The sequence below is a fragment of the Xiphophorus hellerii genome, chromosome 9, assembly GCF_003331165.1.
Source record: "Xiphophorus hellerii strain 12219 chromosome 9, Xiphophorus_hellerii-4.1, whole genome shotgun sequence".
NCBI lineage: Eukaryota > Metazoa > Chordata > Actinopteri > Cyprinodontiformes > Poeciliidae > Xiphophorus > Xiphophorus hellerii.
In genome coordinates this window covers 3708578-3724976 of record NC_045680.1, presented here as the reverse complement: position 1 = coordinate 3724976, position 16399 = coordinate 3708578, and the positions used below count along the sequence as shown (strand labels likewise).

Below are 16399 nucleotides of genomic sequence, written 5' to 3'. Positions count from 1 at the left end.
TTCAGAGTAAAAATTGTTTACATTTAATTTAAATTTCAAAAGTGACTAGACTCAAAAAATGCAGAAGTTGTGGGCCATGTTGAGATTAAATCTGTTGTGTTACACCTTTCAAGTCTCCATTAGTCTCTTTAATAAGTTTTGCTAAATAATCTATAGAATGTTATAAATGGCAGAGCTAAGAAATAATTTTAAGAGCAGTTTCTCTTTAAGGGAGAAGATTTGTAGCTATGTAAATAAAACGTGGACAGTGATTTATAACAAGTTTTATATCTCATCAAAACCAAAATATTTTATGAGAGAGGTCTTAACAGTAAAACAGCAACACCTGGTGAGACATTTGAGTGTCAACTAGAAGGAACACAGAGAGGGAGATCTTAGCTCCTTCAAGCCTTTTTAAGAAGTCATAATCTGTCAGAGAAACTTATTTTGAGATCTCACTAAAACTCAAAATCTCTCAGTGTAATGTGATATATTTTCTACTGAATTTTTTTGTTATAATGTGATACTGACTCCTGAATTGATTAGCTCTGGTGTTCAATATAATTCCCTAAGAACTGTGATTATTATGCAGACGGTGCCAGTGACTTTCTGTTGAAAACCTGAAAAAAGAAGACTATAGTATGTCCCATGATTCCATAGACAAAACATGGCAAAACACAGCTTTTTCTGCATACATAAAAATCTTATAAAAAAAAAAAAAATCATTAGCCCTAGGCCATAAATATAAAAATGACCAGAAATAAATGCGTAAAGCCACTCTGTGTCACAAAGATTTCATTTTTTGAGTCAAATAGCTGGCTGGGGTGCCACCTTATTTGGTGGAGGAATTTGAGTTTCCCAATGATCCTATAAGCCAGTGGTTCCCAAATAGGGTGCGCCCTCTAGGGGCGGCGCAGTGCCATTGCAAGGGAGGGGGGAGCAGTATGGATGAATGGAAAAAAAAAACAGTTACACAAAAGTGTTACACTGTAAAGGTGGTTTGTAGTTTGTTTTGTTGCAACCTGAAGAGTGAAATAAACTTCAGTGGAGTTTGAAAACAAAATATGTGTATAAGTTTATGTCTGGTTGAATGATGTGTGTGCCCAGTTGATTTTTTTTTTCTTTTTTGGGGGGGATTTTATTGTAATCCATAGGGGGGTGCAGAAAATCTCTGGGAACCACTGCTATAAGCTATGTTATCAGGGACTTCATGGTATGCTCCTCTATGTCAAACAGATCCTAGGTGAGGAGTCAGGCAAATGGCAGCTCAAAGATCAGTATAGTACAATATTGTAATTAAAGGAAATTTACAGTTTTTAATAATAAAAATGTTTTAAGTAATCTTGTAAATTTCAATGAGGTGCATAAGACTCCTTTACCGAGTCAATTAAAAACAATAAGGTTCAGTCAAATACATTGTTTTTGTTATTGGACTTATGTTTTTTTATTTCAAATTGATTAAACAGTTATACAGTGTTTATAAGAAAGTTAATATACTTATGAATTCAAAGTAATATTCAACTCTCTTCACTTTTATTTGAAGCATTGACAGTGAGTTTACTGGATAAAGTTAACATTACACCCCAAGTACATGATCACGACTGATCTGAGGAACATGAATGTTAACAAATATGTTCAATTTTTCTTAGGAATTCAAACCAACAGGGGAAGGATTTTAAAATCCATCTGGGGTTTGAGGATTTTGAAACCCAGCAAGATTTTCAGGAAGATTTTGAAACCCATCAGAAGTTTGAGGAGAATTTTGAAATTCATCAGGAGTTCTTTGAGGAGGATTTTGAAACCCACCAAGATATTGAGGAGGATTTTGAAACCCACCAGGATTTTAAAGAGGATTTTGAAACCCACCAGGATTTGGAGGAAGATTTTGAAACCCACCAGGATATGAAGGAAGATTTTGAAACCCAGCAGGATATGGAGGAAGATTTTGAAACCCACCAGGATTTTAAGGAGAGTTTTGAAACCCAACAGGGCCTTGAGCAGGGTTTTGAAAACCACCAGGAGGTGGAGGAAGATTTTGAAACCCACCAGGATATGGAGGAAGATTTTGAAACCCACCAGGATTTTAAAGAGGATTTTGAAACCCACCAGGATATGGAGGAAGATTTTGAAACCCACCAGGATTTTAAAGAGGATTTTGAAACCCACCAGGATATGAAGGAAGATTTTGAAACCCACCAGGATATGGAGGAGGATTTTGAAACCCACCAGGATTTTGAGGAGAGTTTTGAAACCCAACAGGGCCTTGAGCAGGGTTTTGAAAACCACCAGGAGGTGGAGCAGAGTTTTGATTAACCATCATGATAGGATTAGCCTGCACGTTGATCACAGTTGGGGGCTGCAGCGTCTGGGGCTGCTGCGCCACAATAACGAGAGGCGTTCCCTCCTTTAGCTCACGATGCATCTGACACCAGGAGCACCAGATACAGCAACAGGAAATTAAAATGTCGTTGCAGAGGGAACCCTTAAAGGAAACACAGTAAAACGCATTAAATTATTGCATTTCAAAGTAAGGTCAGGTGAGTCTAAAATACATCATACCTTTAATCCACGTTTGTTACGAATGGAAGCCCTCAAAGACAACGTTACAGGGGGGATAATCACAGGAACCCCACACAGTAGAACTGTAGCAGAAGTCAGCATGTCACATACAGGCAGACAAGTCTGCTCTCCAAATCTTCTTGAAACAGTGCAGGTTAGGAAAGGGCAGCACCAGAAGCCATAGCAACCTGGGGAACATACAAACATAGTGATTAATAGTGATAAAATGATACAAGATGACTAGAAGACTCATTTAATTTTAAAGAAAAGAGATAATGTCTCTTACAAGTACTGACATCTTCAAAGCAGTCAAAGAGACCACTCTTCCATTCTTTTAGGGGAGTTTCTGCCATCTTATCGTGAAGCTTTGTGTGACCAGGAAAAATTCAGTCAGCTCTAAAGTTTCCTGCCATGCAACACACTGTAATACAAGACATGAAAATGTATGGTTTATTTTTCAGAAACAAATGAGGTTATTATTTTGGGTTAGAAGTATTATATGAATTAGATTTTGGTTAAGGTTAGGGTTATGTATATACTACTATTGGTTATTGTTACAAAAACTGTTTGGGTTAGGCATAAATGCAGTTACTAAAATGATTGAAGGTCAATACAAAGTCCTAATATGGATAGAAATACAAATGTGTGTGTGTGAGATGTGCATTACTGGCATAGGCAGCCTTAAAATGCCTATGATCCATCCAGGTATAACCCAAATCCCTTAGACCCAAAACCTATTCCTTCCCACCCAGAACCACACAACAATAGCCCACTAAGCCTCAGCCACCAAGACCTGTGGCCCACCCATATCAGGCTAGGGATGCAGAAGAGGCGCCTACACCTGGCACACAGGCATCCATGTGACCAGGAGCCAGGGAGCCCCTGTCCCGCCCACACCAATCAACTAACTTATTATAACGGAGGATATATAGTTTACCTGTTGAGGAAATAAAGAAAATAAGTAGGGTGCAGAAGTTAATCAGTCTGTAACAAATCTTGTTAAATCTTCACTAATATATGTCGGGTTTACTTCAGACTGTAATTAAAGTAAATCAATCAGGTCTGATAGGGTTCAGACACAAAGCACTTGGACTCGGGTCGGGCCGGGTTGTTTTTGTAGGCCCCATCTGAACTCTAAGTTGGTGTCTGTCTCCAGAAGACTACCAGTCCATCCCATGGGAAGCAATGAGACACACACAACAAACAGCCATGCTGCACTCACTCAGACTTAGGACAGTTTAGAGCAGGGGTGGGCAACTCCAGGCCTCGAGGGCCGGTCTCCTGCAACTTTTAGATGTATCTCTACTTCAACACACCTGAGTCAAATAATGAGGTCATTAGCAGGACTCTGGAGAACTTGACTGCACTTAGGAGGTGATTCAGCTGTTGGATTCAAGCGTGTTGGATCAGGGAGACATCTAAGAGTTGCAGGACACCGGCCCTCGAGGACCAGGATTGCCCACCCCTGGTTTAGAGTAACCAATTAAACTAGCACAGTTAGGTTAAGAATCATGTTTTTGGACTGTGGGTGGAAGCCAGAATACCCAGAGAACCAATAGACATATTGGAAAACATACAAACTTCATGTATAAAGACCCAGAAAGGTCAGACCTAGAACCCTTTAACTGCAAAGCAAAAACTTAGCTTCCATGATTGAGAAACTGTGAAGAAATAATCACAAACTGGTTTGTTCTTATTCACCGGCATCAACATGTTTTAGTTAAAGTCAAAACCTAAATACACACAGTTTGAACAAATATGAGGTTTAGTTAATCACAACTCCTTTTGCATTTCTAAATGTTGCTGTGCTGCTTAAATGTGTTCAGGGATCTGCATCATGTGGCTCTTCAGCCTCAAGTGGCTACTTCGACCTTTCACAATGGTCTCTGGGGATGCGGAGACTCCAGATCTAGCTCAAAATCATTCTAGCTGTATGTTTTATAATCCTTCCACCTTGTAAAAAAATAGTTTAACTAAGCCAATGAAAACTGGAAAGTAATGTGATATTCTTGAACATGGCACATGTGTAAAATTCTGACTGTATCTGTAAATGCTGGTTTTATGAAGTTTCACAAAATGTTCTGCACTTTTGCAATATTTAATTTTCACTTTGTTATACCTAAAGGATAACGTTGTGCCAGAAGGTCCAAACTAAAGAAATTCATTGTGTGACTGTCAAGTTTCCTTTTTTCCGGGAAATCACTGGTAAGATAATGCTCTCAAAAAAATTCCCACATGCGTGCATGATAATGGATGGATGAATGCATAGTAATGATCCTTTCATTTATTGTTTTTCTTCCCAAGTTAAAAATGTATTTTAATACACATTATTATGCTACACCTAACATAAAACAAGAAAGAGCTTAGAAGACTTTTTCCAGACGCCTGAAATTTTAGTTAACATTCTTCAGACTGTAATAAATGTTCTATTCACTGAAAATAATACATTTAGAACATTTCTTCATCCAACTTTAAACAAGTGCATAGACTATTTGAATACTACCAGCACTTCTTTTTCACACTAAATACTCTGTTTTTAATGTGACAACAAACCAGATCACCTGAGCCAAGCCCATATGTAAAGTTGACATGGAAATCTGCTGGCAAATAGGGATGCTGCTGCTGGGACGCATGTTCCAGTGCAACTTTTAAAATAATGTGGATATTGTATTCAGTCTGCCACAGGCACGATATTATATTAGAGGAGTTCAAGAGAAAATTTTAGTGACTTTGGCTTAAACTGAATTGTGTTTAAAAGAAAATGTTCACTTTCCAGCAGATAAATTCAATGGTTACTTTTTGTCACTGTTTTTCTAATTTATAATTATAAATGCTGTAAAAGGTTTAGTTGGTAAACTTACAACTTTCTAACCCATGAAGGTATTTTGTATAAGACCTTGACCTTGTGTGAGAATGTCAGATGAACTCATGAACTACTTGTTGTTAGTCCAAATGCACAAATACCTGCCTCAAGAACTAGACAACCAATCAAGTCAATCAAGTTTATTTGCATGGAATGTTTTAGAAACAAAGTAGTTGAAAGTACTTTACATCATAAAAACACAAAAATAAAAGTCAGAGAACACAGTCAACAATTGAAGAGTTACATTTTGTCAAGTGTCATCATTACACATAAGAATGTTGATAAATGTTTGATATTATGATGTTTCAAAAGCAATTCTAAACAAATGGGTTTTTAGTCTAAATTTAAAGGAACTCATTGTTTCAGCTGTTTTGTACTTTTCTGGAAGTTTATTCCAGATTTGTGGTGCATAGAAGCCGAATGCTGCTTCTCCATGTTTGGTTCAAGTTCTGGGGATGCAGAGCAGACCATGAACAGAAGACCTGAGAGGTCTGGTAGTATTTTAAAGTCTATTCTCTGAGCTACAGGGGGCCAGTTTAAGGACTTTAGGGACTGGGTGATTTGCTCTATCTTAATGGTTTTAATGGGAACATGAGCAGCAGCGTTCTCGATCAGCTGCAGCTGTCAGAATGATTTTTTTAGGCAGATCTGTCAAGACACTGTTGCAGTAATCAATGCGACCAAAGATAAACGCCTGGATAAATTTCTCTAGATCTTGCTGAACCTATTTATTTAGTCCAAACTAGGATACATAAACTTAAAATATCTCGCAAAGTTGGTGATAATGTTAAATATTGTGATGATGATGAAAATCGAAAGGAAGCCTGGATGATTTCTGCTTATCTGTCGAAAACAGGCTGAGCAGGAACTGCCATCATTGGATGAGGCTGCATGTTGACATAAGGTTGCACCTGCATGTTGATGACGACGGGGGACTTTTTGCGATATTTTAACTCGCGATACATCTGACACCAGACACACGTTGGGCAGCAGCAGGACACAGCAATGTCCTCGCAAAGGGAACCCTACAAAGGAACACAATGAGTCAGTTTTATTTGTCGGGCATGTACTGTATGTCATTCACATGTCATCTTACCATACCTTGATACCATATTTGTGTCTCATGGCGACTCTCAGAGACAGGGCTGCTGGAGAGATCATTTTATCAACACACATATCACATAAGGGGAGACAACGGTTCTCTCCAAATCTGCCTGAAACAGTGCAGGCAAGGCATGGCCCGCACCAGAAACCATAGCAACCTGAAAAACATGTGAACACACAGAAACACAGCAATCATGGGATATTATAAGCATTTAACCCTTGTAGTTGATGTATAAGAAACAAGGATGGACTCTTACAAGCTTGTGCATCCTCGCCGCAGTCACAGAGACCACTATCCCAGTCAGTCAGGGGTTGGTCTGCCATCAGATGATAGAACCTAGATTTTAAATCCTCACTGTATTCAGGAAATTAAACAGTTTAACAGTTAAATTTTTAATTGACATTAAATCAGAGATGATTAAATCGTATTCAAGGAAGAGCAGCACTACATCAACATATTCCTACTCAAGTACTAGTAAGAAGCATCCATCCAAGAAATTACTCAAGTAAGAGTAAAAAAGTATTTGGTGAGGTAGATTCTCAAGTATTAATGCTTGTCAATATTTCTTATTGCTCAAGGATGTAACATATCATTACTGAATTCATTTAGTCTACTTTTATTTTGTATATCCTTTTACGAAGGATAATTGCGTCAGTGACTGACTCTTTGTATTGCACCTGATGTCATTCATTTGAATCACTCATGCTGATGAGTGATTCGTCTAAAACATGGTCAAAATTGACATGACGCCGGCTCCGCCCCCTTGCGGAAGTAGAGCAGTCCTCCGACAACTACACTGTTATTAAGGCAGACTAATGGACCTCAATGGTTACCCTATACATTTTTTGAGTCATTTTTGCCTTATAAACCAACACTGAGGCAAAGACGGCAGGTGAGAAAATTCTGTAACTAGTCCTACGTCAGGTCTGTAAGGTTATTAGCGGGAAATAACGGAGAAATCAGCAATAAAGCCCAAGAGGACAAATGAGGGACAAAAAAGTCTGATTGGATACAAGTGTGAACGCTGCGGGACAAAATGGGTGAGTAATTACCTAAATAATACTGGCTTGTGAAAATCTGCCTTCAGGAAAATGCTTAGAAATAAACAGTAGTATGAAACAGTGTTTAAATGCCAATATAGCAGTTAGCGCAGTCTGTTTTCATGCTGCCGTAGAGCTATCGTTGGAATCTACATGCATAAAATCCAGCATAACTACCTTCACTTATTGATCTGGAAATGATTAGTTGTTTAGCATTGTTATTTTAATTTAACTGAGTTGTGTTTATTTGATGCTTAGCCGTCAGCCGTGAGTCGATAGCACGAAGTTATCAATAAGTATCATTATGACAAAAACTGGGATGTTACCTTCATGCTGCTGACTAACGTGGTAGTTCCAGGTGGGCTGCAGTCCATGATCCAAAATCACTCCTTTTTGATTTTGGAGATGTAATAAATTGTATTTCGTCCTCTGTATATTCTGGGTGACGGCTGTCTCTCTGACTGCAGCGTGTTTTCTATGACATACTGTCAGTATTGTCAGGAGTACTGGCTGATTGGTCAGTTGCGATAAGTGATGACATTCAAGAATCTCTTCATCAGTAATGCGGAAAGGTAAAACTTTTCAACAGTAATTATTTCTGATTATTGAAATAGCTTTCTGTCTTGTAATCCTGAAATCCAATTAATGAGAAAACAGTTTTTTTGCGTATGTTTTAAAAATATATCAAACTTTCCAATAACCAAGCAAAAGTTTACCTGAAAAACCGACAGACTGTGGTCCAAATGTCGTTATCCAAAGTCTTGCTATCACTTGGTGGCGAGTTGACAGAATACTGGTTGTGTAGGTGTAGTATTCCCTGACCATACCAAACTCTAATGTTGCACAGTCCCTCAAGCATATGGAGGACAGATGCTAATCTGTCCCCCATATGCTAGAGGGACCGGGCAATATTTGCATACTCAATCCAGTTGCTGCAGTTCATTTGCCTTTTGACTTGCAGGATTTGTAATCTTAACTTTCGCTTTAAAACCTCAGAACACAAATTAAACAGACTCCTTTGCTATCGTTCTAGTTGACATATGACTGAAAGCAGTCTACTGTGGCTCAGTGGGTGGAGTAGTTGTCTTGCAATCTGAAAGTGGTGGGTTTGATTAGATTTCCATTGTCACATTTACATGTGCCTACTGATCTGTGTATTGGTGTATAAAATATGGGTGTGAGATTGGGCAAATTTTACTAGTAAAACACTACATAAATTCAGTCCATGCCATTAAAGATTAAAGTGATTATACTAATTCTGTTGCTGCGAAATAGAGCACTCTTTCACCCTGCTCAAAGGCACCGTACAGGAGTGGGCATACTTGTTGATCTTGGTGACTGTACAATAGGGTTCAACATGGTGAAAGAGAGGATAGATTCAGCTATGTGTGTCTTTGTGATCTGTCGAGAGGGAGCTGAGCCAAAAGGAGAACTTTTGATTTACAGGTCAATCTACTTTCCTACTTTCCATCTAGTCATGAGTTTTGGGCAGTGACCAAGAGAACAAGGTCATGGACACAATAGGCTGAAATTAGCTTTCTCTGCAGGGTGTCTGATGCTCAGTCATGTGGTAGGGCTGAACACTTCAATGTGAGGTGTTCCGGTCCGGGCATGTCCCACTGGTTGGAGACCCAGATGAAACCCAATCATACTGCATGGACTATGTTTCTGAGCTGGCTGCTATACCATGCTCACTCCTCCAGGTTTCCCCCGGAAAAGCTGGCCCAAGTGGAGGAAGATAATGGATGGATGGCTACAAACAAATAAATGTATTTGTTATTGATTTTGTTTATTGTAATTAAAGACAATGTGTTTAGCCTAGATTAAGAAAAAAGTCAATTGATCTGGTCATTTTTTGTGGGGTGCATAAGGCTGCATTACAGAGTCAATTAGAAACAAACAATAAGGTCCAGTCACATACATTATTTTTGTTATTGAGTTATGCTTTTTTTTTAATTTCAAATTGATGAGATAGTCGTACAATGTTTATAATAATGTTAATATTGATATGAACTCAAAGTAAAAGTCAAAACTCTTGATTTTCATTGAGGTATTGAGAGTGAACTGACTTTTTTTGGATAAAGTAAATAATCTCAATATACACCAATATCATTATGGCTGATCTGAGGAACTTAAATTTTGCTAGGAATTAAAACCAGCAGGAAGAGGCTTTTGAAACCCTTCAGTATATCGAGGCGGGCTTTGAAACCAAGCAGGGCTTTGAGGAGCGTTTGGAAAACTTGAGCAGGATTTTGAAAACCACCAGGAGGTGGAGCAGAATTTGGATTGACCATCATGACAAGATTAGCATGCACGTTGACCACAGTTGGACCATGCGGTGTCATGGGCTGCTGCATCACAATAACAACAGGAATGTGCTCCTTTAGCTTGCGGTGCATCTGACACCAGGAGCACCAGACACAGAAACAGGAAGCGAATATGTCTCCGCAGAGGGAACCCTGAAAGCAAGCACATGAAAACTTTTCATAACTGTGCACTTTTACATCAAAATTAGTTTAGGTGAGTGTAAAATATGTCATACCGCTATTCTACGTTTGTTACGAATGGAAGCCCTCACAGACAATGCCGCAGCGGGGGGCACCCATAGGAACCCCACAGGCTACACATACAGAAGGAGTCAGAATGTCACATAAAGGCAAACAGTAGTTCTCTCCAAATCTTCCTGAAACAGTACAGGCTAGGCAAAGGCAGCGCCAGAAGCCATAGCAACCTGGGGAATAAACAAACATAGTGATGAAATAGTCTTAGGTGACTAGAGGGCTAATTTATATAATTTGAACAAAAATAAAATTGTCACTCTTAAAAGTATTGACATCTTCAAAGCAGTCAAAGAGACACGTTTTTTAGGGATGTTTCTACCATCCTGTCCTGAAGTCCGGCTACAAACTCTGAACTATAACCTTCCGTGATGAGAAAACCTGAATCAACCCAAAGGTTTTCTGCAAAACAACACACTAACACAATATCTAAAAATGTACAATTTATTTTGGGACAAAGATGACTATGCAGCAGGAATCAAAGTTGATAGCATTTATGTTGCTATAGAAATCCATTGTGTCTCCTGTGGTACATCATGCTACCTGTCCTATTTCAGCTGATTATTGTTTGAGGTAAAGACACTGTTGTCAAATGTCACTTTCTAAACATTTTCACCAAGAATAAATTCAACCTTGGAACATTAATTAAGGAAACAATGGACTTACTGCCGATGAGACTTCATGATTTATTAATCTGTGGGCAAAGAAGTCCTTCAGGAATTTTGTCCCCTTTTCTTTTCTGTTTATTGTCAATTAGTATGGCTAATCTTATGCAACAAGCTAGCTCAACAAGTTTGCTGAACATACACTAATTAACAACTAGGGATTAAAGACTTAAAAGAGGAATCTTTAAACAGATGAGATGACTCCTTGATGTACCTTGATGTTTTAGTAGCTAAATAGCTATTTGTCAACTTTAGAAACCCAACAGATTACAATGCACACTCCTCACACAGATCCTGTTGTCTGTTTAAAATTTCACTGCAACGATCCAAAAACAACCAGTTTCCACAATTGAAATTTTAGAATCTCATTTTGTAACATAGTCAAACACATAGGTTGAAAGATCTATATTTAAAATGTAAAGAATCTGAAATCTGTGTGTAAAGCAAACTAATTAAACATAGGAACAGAGAATGAAATTTAATGCTCAGCAACAGGATGAAGTAAAAATATCACACTAGTCACCAGAAACTATTTTTCTTCTCTCTTAAAAAGTAAATATTGCTCAAAGAAGCCAAAGTGATGTTAAAAATTAAATGGGCTCCAAGCTAAGCAATTTAAGAAATTTCTACCTTAACATCTTCATTTTGTATCACTTTCACTTATTTTCGTTTAATTAATAGTAACTGAAAGCAGAGATGATAATCAAAAGTCGGATACATGTTGAAGATTATTTTGAAATGCACAGATATCTCTCTCTATAAGCTAAAATTAAACTTAATGTCTAACCTTTAATGTGTTCTATTGCAATTTAATCACGTTGTTACTCTTGACCTTTTACCTTCTGACAGACACAGAACTACAAAAAACTAAATCATTTAACAATTTGAAATACAAAGTTACAGTATAACTCTAAAACAATACAATTGTAATAACTATAATAAATTTATCTAGCAAGTATTTCATCTTTACTGTCTAGTAAAGATAATTTTTTACATGTATACATTTAGAAGTATGTGTACAAAAGTTTAGCCAGGCATGCATACTGAAATATTTACCTGCTCTTGCGGGAAACGGTCCTTGCACCTCCGTAGGTATCAGTGAATGTGCAGTCCAGGGAAAAGTTTGCTTTGTTTGGTGACTCACAAAACATGCTGCAGTACCTGTGATCTATCGGTCATTCAATCTAAGTCCGCATGCAATTAAATATTTCAAAATCAAAACACTGAATATATATACATATATACAGTATATACATATACTGTATATATATTAAGAGAACCTCAATAAAACAGACTTTTATGCCTTTTTTATACATAAAAGGCATAAAATGCCTTTTATGCCTTCATAAAAGACATTTATGCCTTTTATAAAGGCATAAAATGTTTATGCCTTCATAAACATTTTATGAAGATGTTTTCATCTTCATAAAACATGAACAAAGAAGCTGAACATTTAATTTCCCAGGAAGTCCCAGCATTGGTTGACAGCAGATGGTTGAATTAAGTTTCTGTTTCTATGAAAGAGGCATATCAGTGAATCTAAAATTAATTTATTTCCTTTTCCATCATTTTTGTTTTACTGAGATATCCACTTGGATTGTATTACATGCAGATGAATAATCCAAGAAGAGTGCTATTGCACATTTATTACATTTATCATCATGTGGATAGTAATGATATGAATAAGGGCTGGGTGACAACAGCATCCTCTATTCATTGTCTCTGCTTGTATGCATTGATAATGATCAAGTTTGTTCATTATCAATGACAAGCTAATCTGTAATGTCGTCACTAACACAGAGGTCAGAGGTGAGACTACAGGACATCTGAAGCAAGGACTTCTTTGAATTGGTAGGTTTTCTTAATGACAATTCTGCCAACAGAAGAAGGTTCAGCAGTTCGAACATGATTGGTCAGATCTGGGAAAGAAAATATTCTCTTCATCTGAGAAAAACTTTTTTTTTTCACCATTATCTTTTATTGTAGTTGACATTTCTCACATTTTGTCATGGTCTGCCACACCCGTGGTGGGGAACCAGTTTTAAACATTTCTTCCTGTATCTTTGCATGAACCAGTTATGTTTGACCCAGTTTCATTTTCTGCAGTTTTTCTACAGTCTCTTTCAGTGTTTGTTTTTGAAATCAACTTTCCTTTTATTTATCACTTGTTTTATCGCTGAAAAAGTTTGACTTATTTGTAGATTTTTGTTTTTTAAATTTTGCTTATAGTAATAGTAAGATGCAGAGAACTTAATATTCTTAATTATAGTAGTCTGTCAAAAGTTTCTTTTCCATCAGATGTTATAACTGAGACACAAACTGTGAACTCTCACTCTGTAAAATTAGTGTATTCAGCATTCAGAATAAAGAGCCAGTGCTCAGTACTGAAAATCATACAATCTATTCTTTATTCTCCAGTTAATAATCTACTCCTGAAGCATTTTGCTAAATTAAGACAGTTTTAATAGTGGTTGCTGTGTGTTGCAGACTGCTGGAGGTACTGATTAATTTTCAACTCACTGCCACCTATAGGTTGATAATGCAACAAAAATCCTCAGAACAACAAATGTCAGAGTCCTGGGCTGACACCTTTTGAGTAGAGCTAATCAACACTTTCAGATGAGTATTTGTTTATTATTGTCAATAATAAATATTTATAACTGAAAACTGTTGGGAATTTAAACATACTGACAGAAAGATTACAAGCTACTACATAAGATATTTAAGGTCCATTACTGTTTTTCTCATTTGGTTGACAATTTCTTCCTTATATTGTCTCTATGGTTACTGTTTAGCAGAAGCATCCTGCAACTTCAGAGCTTTCTTGTGGTTTGTTCCATTTTATTACAAACCACATTTTCACTGTGGGGAAACAGTTCAGTGACCTGCGGTCAGGGGAGGCAGGTAAGGCAACTGTCATCATGGAAAGATCATAAATAATAAGATAATTTATATTGCTATTTTCCTGTGGTTTGTACTTTAAAGCAGTGGTCCCCAACCCCCGGGCCGCGGACCGGTAATAGTCCGTGGACCAATTAGTACCGGGCCGCGCAAGAAATAATTAAATACTTCCGTTTTATGTGTTGAGTCTGGAGGATCTTTTATTTTGATCCGGTTAAATCCTTTAACCGGATTCTGTCAGTTACGTCTTGAGCTCCAACATTGAGCCCACAAGCAGCAGAATGATTTAGAAACAACAACATTGGTGTCGGTGCGCGCAGTTTAGGGTCGCCTTTTTTTTAACTGAACCAAAACACCAAATTCCGCTGCACATCAACGTAGTACATTTTTTTAAAACTTGTGTTGACAATTAGTAGCAAACCAATATTATTGCTTTATTGAGAATAAAACATTGGTTTGTGAAATTTGTATGTCATAGCATTTTGATTATATTCTTAAATATCCTAAGTCTTCTGGAAATGCTTTTGGAATATTTACATGAGATCTTGGTCAAGATAAAGTTACAGTTGCACCTCAGTAAGTGGGATAAAGTGTTGTCTTACCTGGGCCATCATGTTACATGGGTCAGCGCTGTGAATCGTTAAAAACCCTGACCTGCCATTTCTGATTTTGCTCTATATCATTTTTTGTCTGAAATGTCACTAAAAATTGCTTTTGGCAACAGTGGGGTGACTATTGTTAACTGCAACCATGATCTGGTGGGCCGGTCTATCAGTCAAACCTCTCACACAGCAGAGCACAAGAGGACGGTGACTGATTTTCAGACCTTTGCTGAGGTAGATAAGATTGGGGGATAAGATTGGCTTCACATGTCAGTATCGGCCGATCACCGATCTCCCAAAATTAAGGAAATCGGGGCTGATAAATCAACTGGCCGATAAATCGGTGCACCCCTAGAATTCACAATTTGTAATTGTGCTTCGTTAATGTTGTGTTTTTGTAATTTGTAATTGTGTGTTCTTAATGTTGTTGTGTTGTTGTAATTTGTAATTGTGCTCTGTTAATATTGTTGTGTTTTTGAATTTGTTGAAATGGTTTGCACCTCAGGGCCACCGTAGTTTTCTCATCAATATGCAAGAGTTTAGAGCAATGCGTGTTCCTGCGACAGGGCATGCAATTCTCGGCAGGCATGTACTACAACACTTTTCTGCACCCCCAGATAAGCAAAAATTAGAAAAATTCTTCCAAATTAATGCATGTGACAACATTTCAAAGATGAAACATATCTTTGCTGAATTCATTCAGTCTAAAATTTTACCAGTATTTCAAATAATTGCTACCGCTCTATATTATGTAAAAGCTGTTTGATCATATAATACATTTTTGTTTATAAATACCCTAACACTTTTATTAGGTGATAGTTCTAAACATGCCATTCTTACTGTCTTTTATTAGTTATGACATTCAATAATGTCTTCATCACTAATGAGGACAGTCAAAGCTATGCAGCAATGTATTTTTTTCTGTGTATGGAAATAGCTTTGTGTCTTGCAATACAAAAATCTTATTTATAAGAAAACGGTTTATATATTTTAAAAATACATCGAACTTTCCAATAATCAAATAAAGTTTTACCTGACGAATTTGCAGACTGTGGTCCAAATCTTAGTTATTCAAAATCTTGCTATTGCTTGGAGGTGTGTTGATAGAAAACTGGTTGTGTAAGGTGTGGTCTTTCCTGACTCATTCAGAACATTGAGGAAAATGCAAACAAACTCTAAGCTTTATGTTTTGGAAATATGCTAATCTTTCCTAAATATTTGGGGACTGTACAACATTTGCATACACATTCCATTTGCTACCATTCATTTGCCTTTTGACTTGGACGAGTGGCTTTCTGGAGTTTCGCTTTAAAACTCCAAAACACAAATTAAGCTGATACTCCTTTGTTTTAGTTGATTTATGACTGAAAATATTGTCTACTGTGGCTCAGTGGGTGGAATGGTTGTCTTGCAGTCTGAAAGTTGTGGGTCTGAAATGTCAACGTGACTCTTAACCCCTGGAAGCCGTTCCAGCGTCAAAGAAAAGATCCATCCCATTCACTGCTGCTAAGTCTTATTATGTAAAAGTAAAAGTTTTACACCAATCTGTTTATCGGTGTATAAAATATGTGTCACTAGTGTGAAGCAGTTTGAGTGGTTAGTGAAGCACTGTATAAATTCAGTCCATCTAACATTAAAGATTAAATACATTATGCTATTTTCATTGCTGCCACTTATATGAAATCATGAACCCTTCTACATTTGTGCAGATAGATTCAGACATGGATCTGTATCTTTTATCTTCGACTTTTGATTTTAATAGTATATGACAACATGCTTGTTGTTTTTTAGAGAAAACACTGAGATAAACTCACCTAGGGAAATTATGTTAGAAGAAGAAGAAGAATTACTTTATTCCTCCCAGCAGGGAAATTATTTCGCATATTATTCGCAATTATTTTGCATAATAATGGCAATGGATGGATGGATGGATGCATCCTTTCATTTACTGTTTTTCTTCCCAAGTTAAAAATATAAAACAAGAAAGAGCTTAGAAGACTTTCTCAAGACACCTGCAATTTTAGTTAACATTCTTCAGACTGTAATAAATGTTCTATTCACTAAAAATAATACATTTAGAACATTTCTTCATCCAACTTTGAACAAGTGCATAGTCTATTTGAATAC

At 37.1% G+C, this 16399-nt stretch overlaps 2 protein-coding genes across 2 annotated transcripts; both read right to left on the bottom strand.

Annotated features, from left to right (window-relative positions):
- Positions 1-1794: 1794 nt before the first annotated feature.
- Positions 1795-15433, bottom strand: LOC116726238 (cell number regulator 10-like). Its single transcript, XM_032572868.1, has 4 exons — positions 15306-15433; positions 2825-2959; positions 2539-2726; positions 1795-2461 (listed from the first exon to the last, which is right to left on the bottom strand). The coding sequence occupies exons 2-4, from the start codon at positions 2889-2891 to the stop codon at positions 2123-2125; spliced, it is 594 nt and encodes a 197-aa protein (XP_032428759.1). The 5' UTR covers positions 2892-2959; positions 15306-15433; the 3' UTR covers positions 1795-2122.
- On the bottom strand, positions 5832-13787 carry LOC116726237 (cornifelin homolog). The gene is made up of 6 exons (XM_032572867.1): positions 11826-13787; positions 10089-10277; positions 8263-10005; positions 6763-6860; positions 6503-6663; positions 5832-6426 (listed from the first exon to the last, which is right to left on the bottom strand). The coding sequence occupies exons 3-6, from the start codon at positions 8433-8435 to the stop codon at positions 6241-6243; spliced, it is 618 nt and encodes a 205-aa protein (XP_032428758.1). The 5' UTR covers positions 8436-10005; positions 10089-10277; positions 11826-13787; the 3' UTR covers positions 5832-6240.
- Positions 15434-16399: the final 966 nt, after the last annotated feature.

Coding starts and splice junctions, on each gene's coding strand:
- LOC116726238 (XM_032572868.1), bottom strand. CDS start 2,891: ATGGCAGAAACTCCCCTAAAAGAATGGAAGAGTGGTCTCTTTGACTGC. Junction 2,727..2,824: donor CTTTGAAGATGTCAGTACTT/GTAAGAGACATT, acceptor TATGTTCCCCAG/GTTGCTATGGCTTCTGGTGC. Junction 2,462..2,538: donor GTAACAAACGTGGATTAAAG/GTATGATGTATT, acceptor GTTTCCTTTAAG/GGTTCCCTCTGCAACGACAT.
- LOC116726237 (XM_032572867.1), bottom strand. CDS start 8,435: ATGGGGGACAGATTAGCATCTGTCCTCCATATGCTTGAGGGACTGTGC. Junction 6,861..8,262: donor ACAGTCTGTCGGTTTTTCAG/GTAAACTTTTGC, acceptor TCCTGAATACAG/TGAGGATTTAAAATCTAGGT. Junction 6,427..6,502: donor GACACAAATATGGTATCAAG/GTATGGTAAGAT, acceptor GTTCCTTTGTAG/GGTTCCCTTTGCGAGGACAT.